General features: G+C 34.7%; 1 protein-coding gene across 4 annotated transcripts; it reads left to right on the top strand.

The window, feature by feature from the left end:
* Positions 1-3,010: 3,010 nt before the first annotated feature.
* Positions 3,011-18,308, top strand: rgs20 (regulator of G protein signaling 20). 4 transcript variants are annotated; one of them, XM_048164468.1, is made up of 5 exons: positions 3,011-3,732; positions 13,394-13,557; positions 13,969-14,058; positions 15,655-15,889; positions 15,986-18,308. In XM_048164468.1, exons 1-5 carry the CDS (start codon positions 3,520-3,522, stop codon positions 16,172-16,174), a joined length of 891 nt encoding a protein of 296 aa, XP_048020425.1. In that variant the 5' UTR covers positions 3,011-3,519; the 3' UTR covers positions 16,175-18,308. The 4 variants fall into 4 exon arrangements, with proteins under 4 accessions (XP_048020425.1, XP_048020426.1, XP_048020427.1 ...); XM_048164469.1 differs by having other exon boundaries at positions 3,027-3,732; positions 13,981-14,058; XM_048164470.1 differs by lacking the exon at positions 3,011-3,732 and adding an exon at positions 10,125-10,253.
* Positions 18,309-19,182: the final 874 nt, after the last annotated feature.

The raw sequence follows: 19,182 nt of genomic DNA, 5'->3' as shown, positions 1-19,182 counted from the left end.
CATTTTGTCATGTAAGTGGGGGGTAGCATAAATTATTTGTCAATAGCTGTTTTTCTTAATCTTTCTTTTTCTCTGTCTCCTTATTTTGATCTGTATGTCCTCCCTTCCCAAAGCTGAGCTTTGATTGAAGGATTAGTCCACTTTTAAATAAAATGTTCCTGATAATTTACTCACCCTCATGTCATCCAATATGTTCATGTCCTTCTTTCGTCAGTCGAAAAGAAATTAAGGTTTTTGATGAAAACATTCCAGGATTATTCTCCTTATAGTGGATTTCAATGGCCTCCAGACGGTTGAAGGTCAAAATTACAGTTTCAGTGCAGCTTCAAAGGGCTTTAAACGATACCAGACGAGGAATAAGGGTCTTATCTAGCGAAACGATCGGTCATTTTCGAATAAAATACAACTGTATATGCTTTATAAACACAAATTGTCGCCTTGCACGTGCTTCCGCTTTCTGTATTCTACAAAAAGCTTACGCTGTATGTCCTACGCCTTCCCTATACAGTTTACGGAACGAACGCGGCGCCAGTTTAGTTTTTTTTCCATAAGTAGAATAGGGAAGGCGTAGGACATTCAGCGTAAGCTTTTTGAAGAAATGGAAAGCGGAAGCACATGCAAGTCGACATTTTCTGTTTCTAAAGCATATACAGTTGTATTTTATTCGAAAATGACCGATCGTTTCGCTAGATAAGACCCTTATTCCTCGTCTGGTATCGTTTAAAGCCCTTTGAAGCTGCACTGAAACTGTAACCGTCTGGAGTCCATTGAAGTCCACTATAAGGAGAATAATCCTGGAATGTTTTCATCAAAAACCTTCATTTCTTTTCGACTGAAGAAAGAAAGAAACGAACATCTTGGACGACATGGGGGTGAGTAAATTATCAGGAAAATTTTATTTTAAAGTGGACTAATCCTTTAATACATTTACGTCTGTGTCAGTGAAGAAATTATCCATAGCCGGGGTCAACTGATATTTATGTTTTATGAATCATTTTATTTTAGACAAGTTAATTTACTAAAGGCTACCAGGAAAGCTAGGTAACTACGTTTATTCAATTAATTCAGAAAATGTGCACATTTATTATTAATCTTGTGCCTATGCAAAAAAGGCTTGGTTAATATTTCTTGTCTTGTCACATTGACAGTTACGAATTACTTTACATTAGCCTACATGAATCATTCACAAATTATACATTTTCAATTCAAAATGGCGAAATTGAACAAAAAGTTTATTAGTTTGCATCCCCGATTATTTCTGTCGGTCGTTTAACATTTCTATTGTAAAACAGCTGTCAAATATTAAATGTTTAGTTTAGTTAGCCTGCATGTTATGCGCTGAAATTAGTTTTGCGCTCAGCAGCTTGTGTGTGAACACAAAGCTGCGACTTAAAGGGATAGTTCAGCCAAAAATGAAAATTTTATGTTAATCTGTTTACCCCCAGGGCATCCAAGATGTAGGTGACTTTGTTTCTTCAGTAGAACACAAATGATGATTTTTAACTCCAACCATTGCGGTCTGTCAGTCTTATAATGCATGTCAATGGGAACTTCATCTATAAGAGTGAAAAATAAAATGCACAGACAAATCCAAATTAAACCCTGCGGCTCGTGACGACACATTGATGTCCTAAGACACAAAACGATCAGTTTGTGTGAGAAACCGAACAACTGCCTTGAGCATAAGTGCGAGAAATCACTTCCGTCATCAGAGCGCGTTTTCTGACCTCACTAACCGGATGCGCAGGGCAGTTGGACATAGTGGTGTATTAGAGGTAAAAAATGATATAAATACTGTTTGGTTTCTCGCACAAACCGATCGTTTCGTATCTTAGGACATCAATGTGTCATCATGAGCCGCAGGGTTTAATTTGGATTTGTCTGTGCATGTTTTTTTTTACTCTTATAGATGGAGTTCCCATTGACATGCATTATAAGACTGACGGACCGCAACGGTTGTAGTTAAAAATCATCATTACGCAGCAGGTACGTGAAGTCAATCATCTTGGATGCACTGGGGGTAAGCAGATAAACATCAAATTTTCATTTTTGGCTGAACTATCCCTTTAATTTGATTCAAGGTATGATGACATATAGCTGTAAATAAATGACCTTATTTCATTTAATATAGTCTTTGAATAAGGAATAACAAATTTTAGGCTATTATAAGGTAAAATTGAGACTAACAAGTAAATATTAACATTGTAATAGCAAATAAAGTTTAAACAAAAATAAGATCTTTCTTATTCTAGTTTATAATAAATTCGAAAATATCGTATTTACCAGATGAAGATTGAGAAGATTAGAGATTACCCAAAAGTAAGATATTTGCAGAATGAAAGGAGAGGTAGAAAAGAAGAAGCAGAGGGGAAGAACAAAATAAGAGCAAACAAATATATATATATATATATATATATATATATATATATATATATATACACACACACATATATGTACATATATACATATAGCCTATAGTATAATGCAGGAAACTTAAATCCTCCTAAACTTGTGTTTTGGTCTGATAAGAAAAGGTCAAACAGACTTATCCATTATGCCAAAGTTGGTGTAACGGCTAGGTCGGCGTGACGAAAATAGATAGACAAGGTGTGGTTTTGACACCTTTAAGACTTTTAAGAGAATATGGCAGATCTTGCATTATCTCATGTCTGCAGAGATAGAAAAAGACATATTTTGATACAAAAGTACATCATGTAATCATTTCTGATGGAAAATACACCCACTCGATCTTACAGCACAGAACAGACACCAAAGATCTCACATTTGGAAATAAGAAAACATCTCAGAGAATATAGTAAAAAAATATATATAAATGATTAAAGAAATCAGTAACAGTAGAATATTAATGCAACATAAGGAATATAATGATTAATGATGATTAAATGAGTACATATAAATGACTAGAATTCATAAAGAAGAGATTAATAAGAATAATTAATAAAATAATTAAAGACATTAATCAAAAGAATAAATGCAATAAATTTGAATATAATTGAACATACACCACTAACAGCTTGTCGTAACTATAAAACATATTCTTTATAAAAAATATATTAATTTACATGACTTTCCAAGTGTAGAAATCACACTTTTAGTGCATAGAAGTGAATGAAAGAGAGTATTAAAGTCAACCATATTTGACTGGTGAAGGTCTTCCACATTGAACTCTAAAAATGCATCTGTTGTTTTCCAAACATCGCTCACACCACACAGACATGGCTGTGAACGACACACATCCTGTGTTTAATCTGTCCTAAGCCTTTGAAGTGCACTAAACCACTAGGGGATCAGACTCGATGGGACGTGCACAAGTGTAATCCCCTTTCTGCCCTGTTAACCAAGTGCTGTTCTGATTTGTTGTCTTCCGTTTAAGTGTCTTTTGTTAGGTTCCTGCTGACCAGGGATGTGAAACTGCCATGGATCATGAGATACCCCATGGCTTTGGCTCTTTGTGAACATGTTAGTTCCTTGACAACATGGAAAAGCTTTAGGTGAGGAATGCCATGTAACAGAATCATCTTGAAGTGGGAGGTCTGGCCCTCTTCTGTGGTACAGAGTGTTCGGCTTTCTCCCTACTTGATGTGGGGGCAGCTACGGCATCTTCTCTTGGCCTGTCGGCACGACGAGGGTTACTTAGCGACAGGAAGTTATGAAAATGAAGACGAGAATGAAAACACGGAGGGCAGATCAAAGGATCCCATATACATTCAGGTACGTCAGGTTATGGACCAACCTCTCTGGTGTCAGCACTTATTAATTATTAAAATTTTGCCATTCATGAGCCAGAAGATCAAAATATTTTAATATTCCTGACAGCTAGAACAGATTCCTACAAGGCTTTCCAAGTCCATAGGCTTTAAATCAGTGGTTACTGGGTGTTATTATTATCTGTGGAGGCAGCTCTGTTTGATGTGATCAGGTTATTTCTAGAAGCCTTCCTGTCTGAAAAGGGATTAAGAGTATTTGACCAAATGGTTGCATAATCAAGTAGGTGCAGCACATATGTAACGCATCGTGTTTTGTAGGAATTGCTTCACACCAACACGATCAGACACATCGTGTTTATTGCTTTTTTGGCAAATTTACGCACTTTGGCAGTTTATATTTAGAATTAGAGGAGTAATTATGTATACTCAAGCTAGTTTTATTTGTATAGCAGCTTTTCAGAAAAGCATAATGTCAATGTTTATAATACCTTGTTTAATGTTTATTATCGTCCACATTTAAAACTGGGCAATATAGGATAGTTTACAATTGACAATAACTTTTGTCAAAAACAATAAGTTGAGATTTGCTATTGTATTCAGTATATCACTTTATGTGAGTATACTGTACATAAGTTGCTTACTGAGTTTTGGTTTTAATTTATACAATTTTTGTGTAGTGACATGCAATTATTATGTGATGTGTATCACTGGCATATTTAAAATGAAGCACACTAGGTTTTAAAGAAATGAAAATTCTGTCATTAATTATTTACCCTCATGTCGTTCCAAACCCGTAAGACCTTCGTTCATCTTCGGAACATAAATTAAGATATTTTTGATGAAATCTGAGAGGTATATGACTTCTCCATAGACAGCAATTTAACTACCATTTGCAAAGTCCAGAAAAGGTACTAAATACATCATTAAAATTAATTTTATGAAGTGCGCAAAAACAAAACAACAATATCTTCTCTTTTGTGTCATTCTCCTATGGTGTTTACGTTCAGCGCTTCCAGGTTCTACAGTCAGAACGCCGACTCATTATTGGGCGACACTGTTCACGTGAGCAGCACGACACATGCGCTCACTGTTTACGTTCAGAATTTTCATTTTTGGGTGAACTGCCCCTTTAAGTTTTTAGTCATATCACACACCCCTAAGCAATTCAGCAAAGAAGTTAATTGAAAGTCATACCATAATACTTTTTTATTCAGTCCCCTAGTGTGCAAGCCAAAGGCAACTGTGACATGGAATGAAAAACTCCATTTGATGCTGTATAATGAAGAAAAATACCTTGTCAGAAACCAGGCTATACACCAGGGGTCCATCTTTCCTCGGGCTATAGACCTTATGCGCCAGAGAAACAAGCGCGCAGCCATCTTTAGAAGTTTGTCTTTGAACTTCCGTTTTTGCGGTAACTCTATATATTTCTATGGGTGAAGTGCATGTATTTATTGTAGAGTTAATGAAAGTTTTCATGAGCATTGTAATAGTTGAAGCGGATGTCATAACAAATGTCAGTAGACCGGGAAGATTTTAAAACGAGTGATTCGTTCATAAATCGTAAGATCTTACCTTTACACTGTAGAAATACGAAGAAAAAAAAACATAAAACAAAACAAACAAACAAAAAAATATATTAAAATCTTTTACTCACCTCATGGTGTTCCAAACCTATGACTTTCTTATTCTTTTATGGAACACACACACAAAAATAGGTTAAAAAATAAGGTTTTAATGGTTTTTGTTCATACAATGACAGTCAGTGAGGTCCAAAAAATACATATAATTCATACAGGTTTGGAATAAGTGAGTAAATGATGACAGATTTTTTTAATTTTAGGTGAACTATAGATCTTTGCAATAAATACAAGTTTTCAGTTTAAGCATTCAGTCACAACAGGTACACTGCAGATATGCAAAATCAATTAATTTTTTTAAAGTGTTTTATATTTAGGCTTTTGGTGATAGACTATACAGTATACCTGAACAACAACAACAAAAAAAAAAAAAGCCAGGAAATACTTTTTTTTCTGAATTGGCGGTACTGGTTATATGACCTATTGCACTCATCATTGTGAAACACCTGAGTAAATGTGACTGTTTTTTCTTGACTGAGCCCTACACCGTTGCCCTCTGACATCTTCAGCATGTTGGATGGAAATTGAACAGTCTCTTTTAGTTATTTAATGATGTCTGAGGAAAAACAACAGTTTCAGATTCACTATCTTTTTCTCATTTAATGAAACGCTTGCTATTAACTTTTAATTTTAAGATTAAAAAGCTCTTTGTTAGATGATTTCATAGACAGTTTGATATAATAGACCTGACTTGCCTTGAAACTTACAGCAGTGGACATCTGGTGTATTTTTTAATGAATGTCTAAAATTCACATAAGAGTAACTCTAATGACCTTCATGGAGATCAATTCAAAAATGGCATGAACCTTAAACCAGCTTCTCCTCTCCTAGAGAGTTCTCGCTTTCTGTTTTTCCTGACCTTTCTGTTTCAAAGGTCAGAAAGAACAGTTCTGCACCGCTATTGGCAATAAGGTATTGGTTTTGATGCGAATGTATTTCAGAACAGACCTTTCACTTTTCATAAGAATATGTAAAGAAATCCTATGCTGTCACTGAATGCTGGTCTAATAAACAGTCAAATGAGAGAATGCATACACTCTTGATACATACAAAGAGTTTAACTGCTTTATCAATGCCTCAATTAAAGGGTTATTTCCCCCAAAAATGACATTTCTGTCATTAAGTACTCACCCTCATGTCGTTCCAAACCCGTAAGGCCTTTGTTCATCTTCAGAACACAAATTAAGATATTTTTGATGAAATCCGAGGGTTTCTGAACCACATGTAGGCAGTAACGTCATTGCACCTTTCAAGGTCCAGAAAGGTACTAAAGACATTGTTAAAATAGTCCACGTGACTACAGTGGTTCAACCTTAAAGTTATGAAGCGACGAGAATACTTTTTGTGAGCAAAAGCAAAACAAAAATAATGACTTTATTCAGCACTTTCTTCTCTTCTATGTCAGTCTCCTATGCTGTTGACGTAGTGAATGCAGTGCAGAGATTGCATGTTTGTTTACGTCCAAACACCGGCTCAGTATTGGGCAAAGCTGTTCACGTGAGCAGCACGACACATGTGTGTGATGCTGATGCAGGAGCCGGCCAATAATGAGTTGACGTTCTGATATACAGTACAGTCCAAAAGTTTGGAACCACTAAGATTTTTAATGTTTTTAAAAGAAGTTTCGTCTGCTCACCAAGGCTACATTTATTTAATTAAAAATACAGTAAAAAACAGTAATATTGTGAAATATTATTACAATTTAAAATAACTGTTTTCTATTTGAATATATTTCACAAAGTAATTTATTCCTGTGATGGCAAAGCTGAATTTTCAGCATCATTACTCCAGTCTTCAGTGTCACATGATCCTTCAGAAATCATTCTAATATGCTGATCTGCTGCTCAAGAAACATTTAATGTGTACAATTGTACAAAATATTTGTGTACAATATTTTTTTTCAGGATTATTTGATGAATAGAAAGTTCAAAAGAACAGTGTTTATCTGAAATCTAATCTTTTGTAACATTATAAATGTCTTTACTGCCACTTTTGATTGATTTAATGCATCCTTGCTGAATAAAAGCATTCATTTCTTTAATTTCTTTTCAAAAAAATAAAAATAAAAATTCTTACTGACCCCAAAACTTTTGAACGGTAGTGTATAATGCTACAGAAGCTTTGTATTTCAGATAAATGCTGTTCTTTTGAACTTTCTATTCATCAAGGAATCCTGAAAAAAAAAAAGTACACAACTGTTTTCAACATTGAAAATAATCATAAATGTTTCTTGAGCAGCAGATCAGCATATTATGATTTCTGAAGGATCATGTGACACTGAAGACTGGAGTAACGATGCTGAAAATTCAGCTTTGCATCACAGGAATAAATTACTTTGTCAAATATATTTAAATCGTACACAGTTATTTTAAATTGTAATAATATTTCACAATATTACTGTTTTTTACTGTATTTTTAATTAAATAAATGTAGCCTTGGTGAGTAGACGAAACTTCTTTTAAAAACATTAAAAATCTTAGTGGTTCCAAACTTTTGGACTGTACTGTAGAACATGGAAGCGCTGAGCTGCATTCACTGCCTCAACTGTGTAAGAGACTGACAGGGAAGAGAAGAAATTGTTGAATAAAGTAGTTATTTTTGTGTTGTTTTTGCACAGTATTCAAGTATTCTTGTCGCTTCATAACATTAAGGTTGAACCATTGCAGTCATGTGGATTGTTTCAACAATGTCTTTAATACCTTTCTGGACCTCAAAAGGTGCAATGACGATGATCTGGTTCAGAAACCCTCGGATTTCATCAAAAATATCTTAATTTGTGTTCCGAAGATGAACAAAGGACTTACGGGTGTGGAACACTATAAGGGTGAGTAATTAATGACAGAAATTTCATTTTTGGGTGAACTAACCCTTTAATCACATTTTAAATAAGCAGTTATATGTTCTCTTATACATTTTGATTTCCATTAGGAAGGCTACTGTTTGCATAACACACACACACACACACATTCCAAATACCTAATGTTTGTTAGAGCATTAAAACTTTTCATCTGTCATGGATACAGCAGCCTGAGCCAGTGTTTGCATTTTTGGAAGGTGCTGGAACACACTGTAAGATAATGTTCTTGGTGCTTGTTTGGCCTGTCATTCTCTGTTTCTGAATGTGGTGAGAGAGAAAAAAAGCTTTATATTCAGTCTAAGACTGTTTTAAACATATTGCCCTGCAATTTCATTGCCATTGCCAGTAAATCTATGGAGCAAACTAAAAGAATGAACATATTTCAATGCATTTCGTGATGCAAATGATTTGCATGCCTAGCCAATAAACACTAAAATTATATTTGAGTAAACGTATAGACCTATACAAGCGCTCAAACACTACCACCTAGCGTTTGCATTGAGCTGTGCCTCTCCCACTCTTTTTCCCACACAGTGGTCGGATGCTATTAGCCTACTATATATATATATACTATATGATATACTATATATGTTAAAGGCACAGATCTATAGTTTCACGTTTCAAAAGCATTTCCAATGGATATGAATTAATTTCATCGCACACCATCCGCTTTGAATGCGACATTTCTGATACCGCAGGCTTGAGATCTTGCACACATTTGTTTTTCCAGCAGTTGCCAGCACAGCTCCAGCAGATGTCAGTAATATCCCAATGAAAGGCCACAGAACATGGTAATCACGACTGGATGCGATTGCTAATTATGTCAGCAAATGAACACGTCATGTTGTTGGGTTAAAGTCATAAATGTTTTCATCAGGATCAGCAGATAATGTCCTCAAACTTACAAAGGAATGAGTTACTATTAGATTTGAAATGTTATTGCACGAGGAGTATTGTGCTTTTGGTTGCTAGAAAATGCTGATGCGAATTCAGGACCATGGACAGAGTCAGCTGTGCTGCTATCCGCCTTTATTCCGCTGGCAAGATTTAATCCAACCAACATCTCTTGTTATTTACAGTAAAATTAAATAGTGAGAAGAGTAATTTGTTTAAATTTAGGTTGTGTATAAACAATTTACCCTTTAAAAATGAAGAAATTGCCACCAAATTATTTCTTTGGGTAATTTCAAATCAAATCAGGCCAGAATGTATGAGATTGTTTTTTAATACACTGAAAGAATGTTTAATGTTCTATAGGCTACTTTTTAACAAGAATGCACACCATATATTTCTTATACAATATTTTAAAATGGATTTATTGGCCTTTTGAACCTAACAGAATTGACTTCTAGGGAACAATTTTGTTTTCCTTTGGAGAATTTGGTGAATTTGTTTTATTATTATTTCATTTAGATACACTAATTGCATCCAAGAATAGCCTATAGCATAATCTATTACGTCACCCCGAGCAAACACAAGTGAAGCTTAAGAAGCCCTGGTTCCTGACCAGAAAGGGAACCTCCGTGTGATGTTACTGTGCTTAGGGTGGGGGTCTTCCTCACATGGTCCACCATAACCCTGTCAGTCACGTTACTGACATATCATGTGAGGCGGTCTGCATTTGATGACCACTAATTTCAGTGTTAAACCTAGCCATGCACGTCCATTAATATTTATTTATTATTGACCTGACATTGCATCGCCTATTCTTGACAAACCACATGCGAATGCTTCGCGTTTAGGTTTAAAAATAATTTTAAAGTTAGGTTTACAAAATCATTGTAAAGTAAGAATCGCGTTTAGCCCTCCAAGAGTGTAGGAAAATATTTAAATATGACGTATTTCACTGTTAGATGTAAGTGCATCATGAATCAGTGACATCCAGAGGATTTACGCTACCACCGCCACAGCTTGCGAGAGACACGCATGCGCATTGACAAAAACAGCCGGTCTTTAAAAAATCCTTATGCCAACGGATGTAATCAAGGCAAAGAATATCTCTTATCTCTGGGCATACATGGTGAAATTGTAAGTATGGGGATCCTAAGTTGTTTTTAAATATACGAGGTGTCCGTGGAGAAAAGGACCGTTGAGTTTGATTGTTAAAGATGGCATGTCATATTTGACAGAAATGTCTTTTCGATGGGCGATAAAGAGATATTGTAGCTGTGCTTCATGGTGGCACTTTGCAGTGCGATGATATGCGGTGGAAATGCTGTTAGTCCATTACGTTTTTGCTTTTCACAAGAGTAGAATGCACGGAGTCGTCTTATTTTCACCGTGTGCCCCATCTTTAAGGATGCGGTTCATATTTAAAGCTATAATATTCATTTTTTTTCGTCTGTTCTGCTTCGGTGAAATGAAGCAGACCATGTCAGGCTTTTTCTGTCAGCAGGTCTAATCATCAACGCTTGCCAGTCGTGAAATCAAGGATATTAAATACTCTGTAAATTACCAATTTATATACGTGACTGTGTGTTTAAATCGTGTTTATTATCATCAATCACGGCTCGAGCATTTCTTATGCACCGCGACTGTGTGATACGACTGCAGCTAGAAAGCGTGCTGCGCCCCCTCCTACCCTCAAATATTCCAGCTCAAGCGAGGAATTTGATTCCACGATTCTTTGGGAACAACACAGCAAGATTTAGTGGGATCAAAACAATAGATCCAGAGTCTCTAAATCATTAGAACTATGCATTTATAAAGATAACTCAATTCAGGAACCTATACATTTGCTTCTTGTTATCCATGCAAGGCATGGTTTGTTTGAGCCCCAAAGTCATGTCGTTTAAATCAGTACAGACACCAAAGCTTGAAGAAATAGAGAAAACCCACCCACATGGCAACAAGTCTAAATTTATTGTGCTGTAGGCTTAAGCATGTTTGCAGAATGAGAAGCACTGTGACACTGAATGTGATAATTATCTTATGATAATAAGCTATTCCATCAGCATGCTTATGATTCAGATATGGAAGACACTGGAATCTATCAGTGATTAGTTGTAAGGTTTGAACTTTTTAAGGGGGGACACTACAGGCAAAAATACTGTTTTTTCAGGCACCTGTCAATTTCGAGATTTTGCGCTTTTTGGCTTTACATAAAGTGTTTTTTCAGACCGGTGGAAAGAAAACATCCAAAATACACTTTTAAGTGTTTATTTTATAGCACTTTATCTATTTGCATCTATAGATATCAATTACAGTAAATATCTTTAAAGGCCGTTTTCTCAAAATGAGTTTTTTCTCCTGCTGTGAGTCAGAAATCTCCACTTCAGCAGAACTTACATACACCGAACTTTACAGTTTTATCTATATTCTGAAGGTTTTTACAGAGGGATTTGTTGATATATAATTACACTCTAAAAAGTAATTCAGGGGACCTTTAGTCATTACTTAAATATATATATATTGTTGTGAAATAAAAAATCGAGTTCTGAAATGCTGTTAGACTTTGTACTTGTAATTGTTATTTTATTGAGCTTGGATAACACACAAATTATGCCTATTGATTCGATATACTATCATGACTTGTCATAGTTTAACATTTTTAGTTAATCAAAAATGTATTTAATTTTAAGTTCTGTTAATGTAAAATACAATCTGATGACGTGTAAATGTGTTTCATTGTTTTGAGTTGTATGAACACTTCTTTTAATTTAGACGAACTTAAGTTAAGTGAAACTGGGCTGGGATTTATATTTCCCATCATGCTTTGCCCACGGCACTTGAAAGGGAGAGTAAATGCATGCTAAAATTAAGTGTTATATAATGGTTTTTGCACAAGATTAATGGTAAGGGAGATTTAGCAGTAATTAGTGTTTTTTTGTTATGCTAATTTAGAAAAGTTTCTGTTAATGTGGGTTTTTGGAGAGTTACCATCATGGTGACAAGCGGTGCTTGGTAAGTTAGTTACTTAGAAATGCGTTTTATTGTGTCCAAAAAGCATCTTCACCTTACTTAAAACATTATGTTGGATCAACTTAAATAGTTGCATTCATGTTGACAATTATTAAGCTCGTGTTACTTAGAAATGTGTTTTTATTGTGGCAAAAAAGCGTCTTCACCTTACTTAAAACATTATGTTGGATCAACTTAAATAGTTGCATTCATGTCGGCAATTATTAAGTTCATGTTACTTAGAAATGTGTTTTTATTGTGGCAAAAAAACATCTTCACCTTACTTAAAACATTATGTTGGATCAACTCAAAATATTGCTTTGAATTAATGTAATTCTCCCAATTGGCTTAAGTTAAAAATTCTAGTGGAAAACGTTAACATATTTTTTTTGTTGTTGAACCAATGTTTTATTTTTTAGATTGTAGCCTGATTTTATACAACATTTTATTCCTAAAAAATGGTGATTTTTTTTTCTTTTTTTTTCTGGCTGTTGATAGTATTTTTTTGACTTACGGAGTGATAAAAAGAGATATCCAAAAAAAAAAAAAAATTTGAACCTGACGTCATCCAATATTCAGATTTTTGTTCTAGAAATGTATGCAAATGAGCACATATTTAATTAGATAACGCCTCATTTGCAAATCAAACATAACATTTTAGAAGACATGTAATACAAAAAATGTTTGCAATTTTTAATGTAATCAATCAGCTGGGGAAGTATGGTGATATCTATTAGTTAATTTTTTTTACCCTATTCACCTGGGGTGTCTCGCCTTAATAAAAACTACTCTTCCCCACATGAAAATCTAGAAAATCTTTGCTAAAAAATGTGCATAATTTCACAAGTTAAGGCCAATTTTAGAGCATTTTGAGAGAAGTATGACATAACATGTAAGGTCATGTAAGTGTTTGTGGCATGTTAGGACATTTTGGTTTCTGGTCTAGTTAAAACATGTCTTGTTCACCTAATCTATGCACATTTAGCATCCCGCTGGGATTGCCGCTCCATCCTTTTATTTTCCAGGATTGTCAGTTAATGGAAAGCACTTTTGTGCATATTTATTTGATTGGCCTCTGTTTTTCTTCTGCACTTGTTTAAAAGCATTATTTTCTCCATTGGAAACCACAAAATGTTTAAGTGGACTTGAGGAAAATAACTTCCGACATCTACACCCTACAATTGCTTGTCGAACCATTAATTCGTCCCGTTGATCTCTGTGGCTGCAGTTGTATTGGCTCCGTCTCAGTTGCATCCTGTTTCCTGCAGCCCATGGGATCAGAGCGGATGGAGATGCGAAAGAGGCAGATGTCGGTGCAGCAGGAGTCGGTGGCGGGCACCACAGCACCGGCGCAGAACGAGCAGCCCGGCCAGGGGAACCGTGGCTCCAACGCATGCTGCTTCTGTTGGTGCTGTTGCTGCAGCTGCTCCTGGTAGGAGTTTTTTCAGTCTTTACACTGCTAATGTGAGATCTTATCTAACAAGGTTAGTTTTGGGCCTAACTAATGGCAGGAAATCACCTTATTATAGGAAAATAACTGCATGTGACAAGACTATTATGATTACTACAGTAAACATACCTGGAATATTGTGCGGATGTGATTTAAATGCTGTTTTTGCTTATTGTGCATGTATATAGTATGATGTAATTTTCACTGAGGTGTCAGAGATCCCAAGACATCTGCTCTGAAAATCAGCAGAACTCATGGCATCCTGGCTGTGAGCTTATAATGAGCACCAGTTACAGTGCTTAACTGAACATTGAGCAGGTGAAAGCTACTCCAAAGCTTCCTAATGCTGACTGTTAGGTGTCTTGGGATCATGATGTGTTTACTACCTTGCAGTCTCACTGTTAGGAATGAAGACAGAGAAGAGAGGAACCGGAGAGCCTCGTATGATTTTAAAGCAGAGGAGAACGCAGACTTCGAGGAGAGGTCAGTGATTCCAGCTTTTTATAGGAAGAGCTTTAGTAGAACTACAAAAGAAATGTAACTTATACTTAATTATGTAAAAACAAAACAAAAAAACGAAATAAACCCCCCCCAAAACTGACATCTTAGATAGCTACAATGTTATCAAAGCATTTTCTGTAAAATAGCTTCATAATACAAATTGTTTGTCAAGTTGTTTTAGATTTATATTTATATTAATTACTATAGTTCTGTGAGAAGCAAGTTCCTGTGAAATTATACCTAACATATTTTTTTTAATTAATTAGCTCTGCAACACGCAACTTTCTGAGAAATTATGCCTAAATATTCTTTCTCTTTTTTTAAATTAATTTCTACAGTTCTGCACGATGCAACTTTCTGAGAAATTACACCTAAAATAATCTTTATTTTTATTTAAATAAATTACTATAGTTCAACGAGATGTAACTTTCTGAGAAATATAGAGAAATATATATATATATATATATATATATATATATATATATATATACCTAAAATAAATTGTATTTTTATTTAAATGAATTACTATAGTTCTACGAGATTCAAACTTTTTGAGAAATATATATATACCTAAAAATATTCTTTGTTTTGTAAATGAATTACTATGGTTCTACGAGATTCAAACTTTCTGAAAAAATAAACAAAAAATATTATTTATTTTTATTTTAATTATTACTACACTTCTGCAAATATAGAGAAATATAGAGAAATATATATATATATATATATATATATATATATATATATATATATATATATATATATATATATATATACCTAAAAATATTCTTTATTTTTTAAATGAATTACTATAGTTCTATGAGATTCAAACTTTCTGAGAAAATAAACCAAAAATATTCTTTATTTCTATTACAATTAATTACTATGGTTCTACGAGATTCAAACTTTCTGAAAAAATAAACAAAAAATATTATTTATTTTTATTTAAATTATTACTATACTTCTGCAAGATGCAACTTACTGAGAAATTACACCTAAAATATTATTTATTTATATTTAAATGAATTACTATAGTTCTGCAACATGCAACTTTCTGAGAAATTACACCTAAAATATTATTTATTCATATTTAAATGAATTACTATAGTTCTGCAACATGCAACTTTCTGAGAAATTACACCTAAAATATTATTTATTCATATTTAAATGAATTACTATAGTTCTGCAACATGCAACTTTCTGAGAAATTACACCTAAAATATTATTTATTCATATTTAAATGAATTACTACAGTTCTGCAACATGCAACTTTCTGAGAAATTACACCTAAAATATTATTTATTTTTATTTTAATGAATAACTATTGTTCTACGAGATGTAACTTTCTGAGAAATATAGAGGAATATATATATATATACCTAAAATATTCTTTATTTTTATTTAAATGATTTACTATAGTTCTGCAAGATGCAACTTACAGAAACTTTAGAAATTACACTGATAATATTTGTACTATAAGAGCATTTCCTAAGAAAAAAAACATCAAGAAGAGAGGAAAAACTGTTACTGAGGCGTTTGTTGCCAAGACTGACTAAGACCCCTCTGTTTTTTTGGCAGTCCGAAACCGACTGCGGAGGAGATACTCTTGTGGGGGCAATCCTTCGACAAACTGATGCAATGCCCCTCTGGAAGAAGTGCCTTCCGGCAGTTTCTGCGCACCGAGTTCAGTGAGGAAAACATGCTCTTCTGGTTGGCCTGCGAGGAATTCAGTAAGGAAACCAATAAAAGCTCCATCGAAGAGAAGGCGCGGATAATATACGAAGACTACATTTCAATTCTCTCACCCAAAGAGGTGAGTGAACGCGTCAGCACGTGTAGGAAGAACCTAATTACATTTCTTGCATAATCAGAATGATTTCAATTCTTAGTTTTTTGTTCTTTTTTTCAGGTGAGCCTCGACTCTAGAGTTCGGGAGGTTATAAACAGGAATATGCTGGAGCCAACATCCCACACGTTCGACGATGCCCAGCTCCAGATCTACACACTGATGCAAAGAGACTCGTATCCGCGGTTCATGAACTCCCCAGTCTACAAAAACCTGCTTAAGACAGTCTCTGAGGAGTCGGTGGAATCTTAGATCTCTGTGATCCCGGTCGAATGCCCCCTCCCTATCTTTTATTTGTTACCTTTCCTTGTGTAGAATATGTTTTAAAGGACCTCAGCGTGGGTCCTCCCAGGGATTTTACTGCTATAGCGATCTGTACCTGAAAAAAGACGCTCAGGTCTCCAGGTCACTGGATTTAAAAAAAAAAAAAAAAAAGTCTCAAATTTCCTGAGGGCTCAACACCACAAGTACTGCTACAGATCAGCATAGCAAAAGATGCTCCAAAGGATTACCAGTGCGTATCGATGTTTTTAAGAAAATCTATTTTATTTGTGTTGAAGTTTTTTTATTGTTTCTAATTCTTTTTTTTGTATCTATGTTTGAAGGAAGATGTGATACCAATTGTGGGCTATAGACAGTATATACAGTAGATATATTTATGAATTTGTATTACATTTCTTCTACCTTTTTTCTCGTGTTACAATATTTAAAGAAAAGGGAATTATGGGTAAGAAGTATTGCCCGTTTATGAAAATGCGTATGAGAATCAAAGCTCAAGTCAAGGCAACACTTTAGCTCTACTCGCGGGACTCCCTGTTGTACACAGTATTGTTTCAGCTACTTTTCTAACTACTCCCTGTTAAAATGACTTGGCATCTCCAATGAGAAATCACAATTATCAGAAATAATTCATAAATCAAGTACTAATTATTATAAAGCCCAAATTTTTACGCGTATGCGAGGGTTAGCGCACAGTGCGCGTGACGCGAATTTCGTCATCAGAAGAGTACGCGCATCGCAGGATTTTTGTAACCGCACGTACTTGTACGCGCAGGTCGCACATGCGCATTTAATTATTTTGCAGTGATTAGTTTATCCACAAGGTGGCAAACGTGCCCTGGTGGGGTCGATTCACAAGATAGTCAAAGAAAAACTGCATAACCAGAACAGACAGGAACACATGCAAGCTACAGTGACAATGGAGGCCTACATAGAGCAGAGATTGTGCGAAGAGGTTAGAAAGTACCCTCATTTGTACAACTCTAGCATGAAAGAATACAAAGATGTTTACATGGGATGCAACTCGTGGCGAGAGATTGCTCAAAACTGCGTATGCATCGAACCTGCCATTGCATCGAAATATACCTTGTGCGTTCGACTGTGCGCGTACACTAGTGTAAACATAAAGAAACGAAGTATACACAGGGCTTAAGGGGGAAATATATTAGATTTAAAAAAGTAAAACATGTAAAAATGTCATGGATAAGAAAAAGATATTATAACGGATAAAAAAAAATCAGTATTTAAAATCAAATAGCATATCTCAGACATTGCTACGCTTTTTGTACTGCTAGAACATATCAAGAATTTATTTACAGAAGTATCATTCATCTATAAGTGTTTTTTTTTCTGTATCATTGCATTAATTTATTCCCATGCTTCATCCAAAATGAGAGCTAAGAGATGGTTGGACATGGCAACTATTCCTTGCATGTACTCAACACAAAGACGCCAAAAGCCTCATTTGTTTATAGTATGTAGAGGTACTAATATTTTTATGAATGACCTCTAATAGAAGAGATTCAGTATTAGTATTCAGTGTTTTAGATCTAATGAGCCCTGAATGGAAAGGTGCAGGTTTTATTGCTAGGACCCTCATAAGTAGATGACACCAAAGTAGCCGAGTCCAGTAAAACTGTGTGAGATTAGCTTTCTCTCCAATACAACTGACTAGAATTGGAGCTGCCAAGTTCTTACTATATTTTTTAGTTCTGTGAATTACTTTGTTGCCTGACTTTCGTGTCGCTCAAAGACAAGATCCTCACTCGGGGAAGTGCCTTGACATTCAATTTTGTGGCATCTCTTTTTGGCAATAGTTGATTTAAACTCTTGCCACATACAGTATGTAGACTCTGGGCCTTTGATCAATTCATGAGATGACTTGTCCTGCACGGTGACTTCTGAATTGAACTATTGCACTTAATTTGCCTCTGGTTTTGGAGTGAAAAAACACCATTGGTTTTGTCAAGTACTGAAGTCGCACATTTAAAGGGTTAGTTCACCCAAAAATTACATTTCTGTCATTAAGGTCGACTATTTTAACGACGTCTTTACTACTTTTCCAGACCTTGAATGATGGTAATTACGCTGCTTTCTTTGGGGGATAAAAAAAAAAAACTCTTGGATCTCATCAAAAATATCTTAATTTGTGTTCTGAAGATGAATGGTGGTCTTTAGGGTTTGGAACGACATGAGGGTGAGTACTTAATGACAGAAATTTCATTTTTGGGTGAACTAACCCTTTAAGGAAGTAGGTCTGTTTGTCGGTTAGTCAGGGACAATTCATTACGATTGTTGATCTGAGTCCAGACATACTTTTACCAACATGTATTTCATGGTGGTGCTTCTACTTGTCTTTGACTAACTTAATATGAAATGTGCAATTGATATGTGCAATTTGAGCTGATGGATTCACCACATAGATCAACCTCAAACACAATCTAAGCCAATGGTTTGGAGTTATACTGCCTATAAATCTTTTTTTCTTTCTCTCTTTTTTGTTGTTGTTCTGTAAAGTATACAAAAAAGTGTTATTTTCCAATCAGTTTACATAAAGATTATAATACTTTTTTTGATTAATAATATGTGAATGTTTACAGTAATCAGATTAGGTTTTTTTTTGTTTGTTTTATTGAATTGAGAAAAATAATGATTTGTGGGCATTTGGAATCTTTAAGATACAATAAAGCACAATAATTTTAACATGCGTGATTGTTGTCAAAGCTGCGGAATAGTGAATTGACGTATATGTCGTGTATGAACTTGTGAACTCGGGTTCGAATTCATCCAGTTTCTTTTCTTAGGCCCTTTTCGCCTTTCTCATTCAGCCAGAAAATTACTAAAATAAAATTATATAAAAATGCAGCGTCCTTATTTGTCTAAAGCAAAACTATTTGTAAATAATAATAATAAAATATTTATACAATATATCCATAAAAAATATATATACAGAAAATGGCATTATTTTGGCCTTTATTTGC

This window comes from Megalobrama amblycephala, linkage group LG17 (genome assembly GCF_018812025.1).
Source record: "Megalobrama amblycephala isolate DHTTF-2021 linkage group LG17, ASM1881202v1, whole genome shotgun sequence".
In the NCBI taxonomy this organism is placed as follows: domain Eukaryota; kingdom Metazoa; phylum Chordata; class Actinopteri; order Cypriniformes; family Xenocyprididae; genus Megalobrama; species Megalobrama amblycephala.
The sequence above is the reverse complement of the archived record's forward strand: the minus strand, read 5'-3'. Positions and strand labels throughout refer to the sequence as shown.

Bases quoted from the DNA above. Each gene is read 5' to 3' on its own strand.
- rgs20 (XM_048164468.1), top strand. From the start codon at position 3,520: ATGCCATGTAACAGAATCATCTTGAAGTGGGAGGTCTGGCCCTCTTCT. The intron at 13,558-13,968 runs GTAGGAGTTTTT...ACTACCTTGCAG, and splicing joins TGTTGCTGCAGCTGCTCCTG to TCTCACTGTTAGGAATGAAG. The intron at 14,059-15,654 runs GTCAGTGATTCC...TTTTTTTGGCAG, and splicing joins AACGCAGACTTCGAGGAGAG to TCCGAAACCGACTGCGGAGG.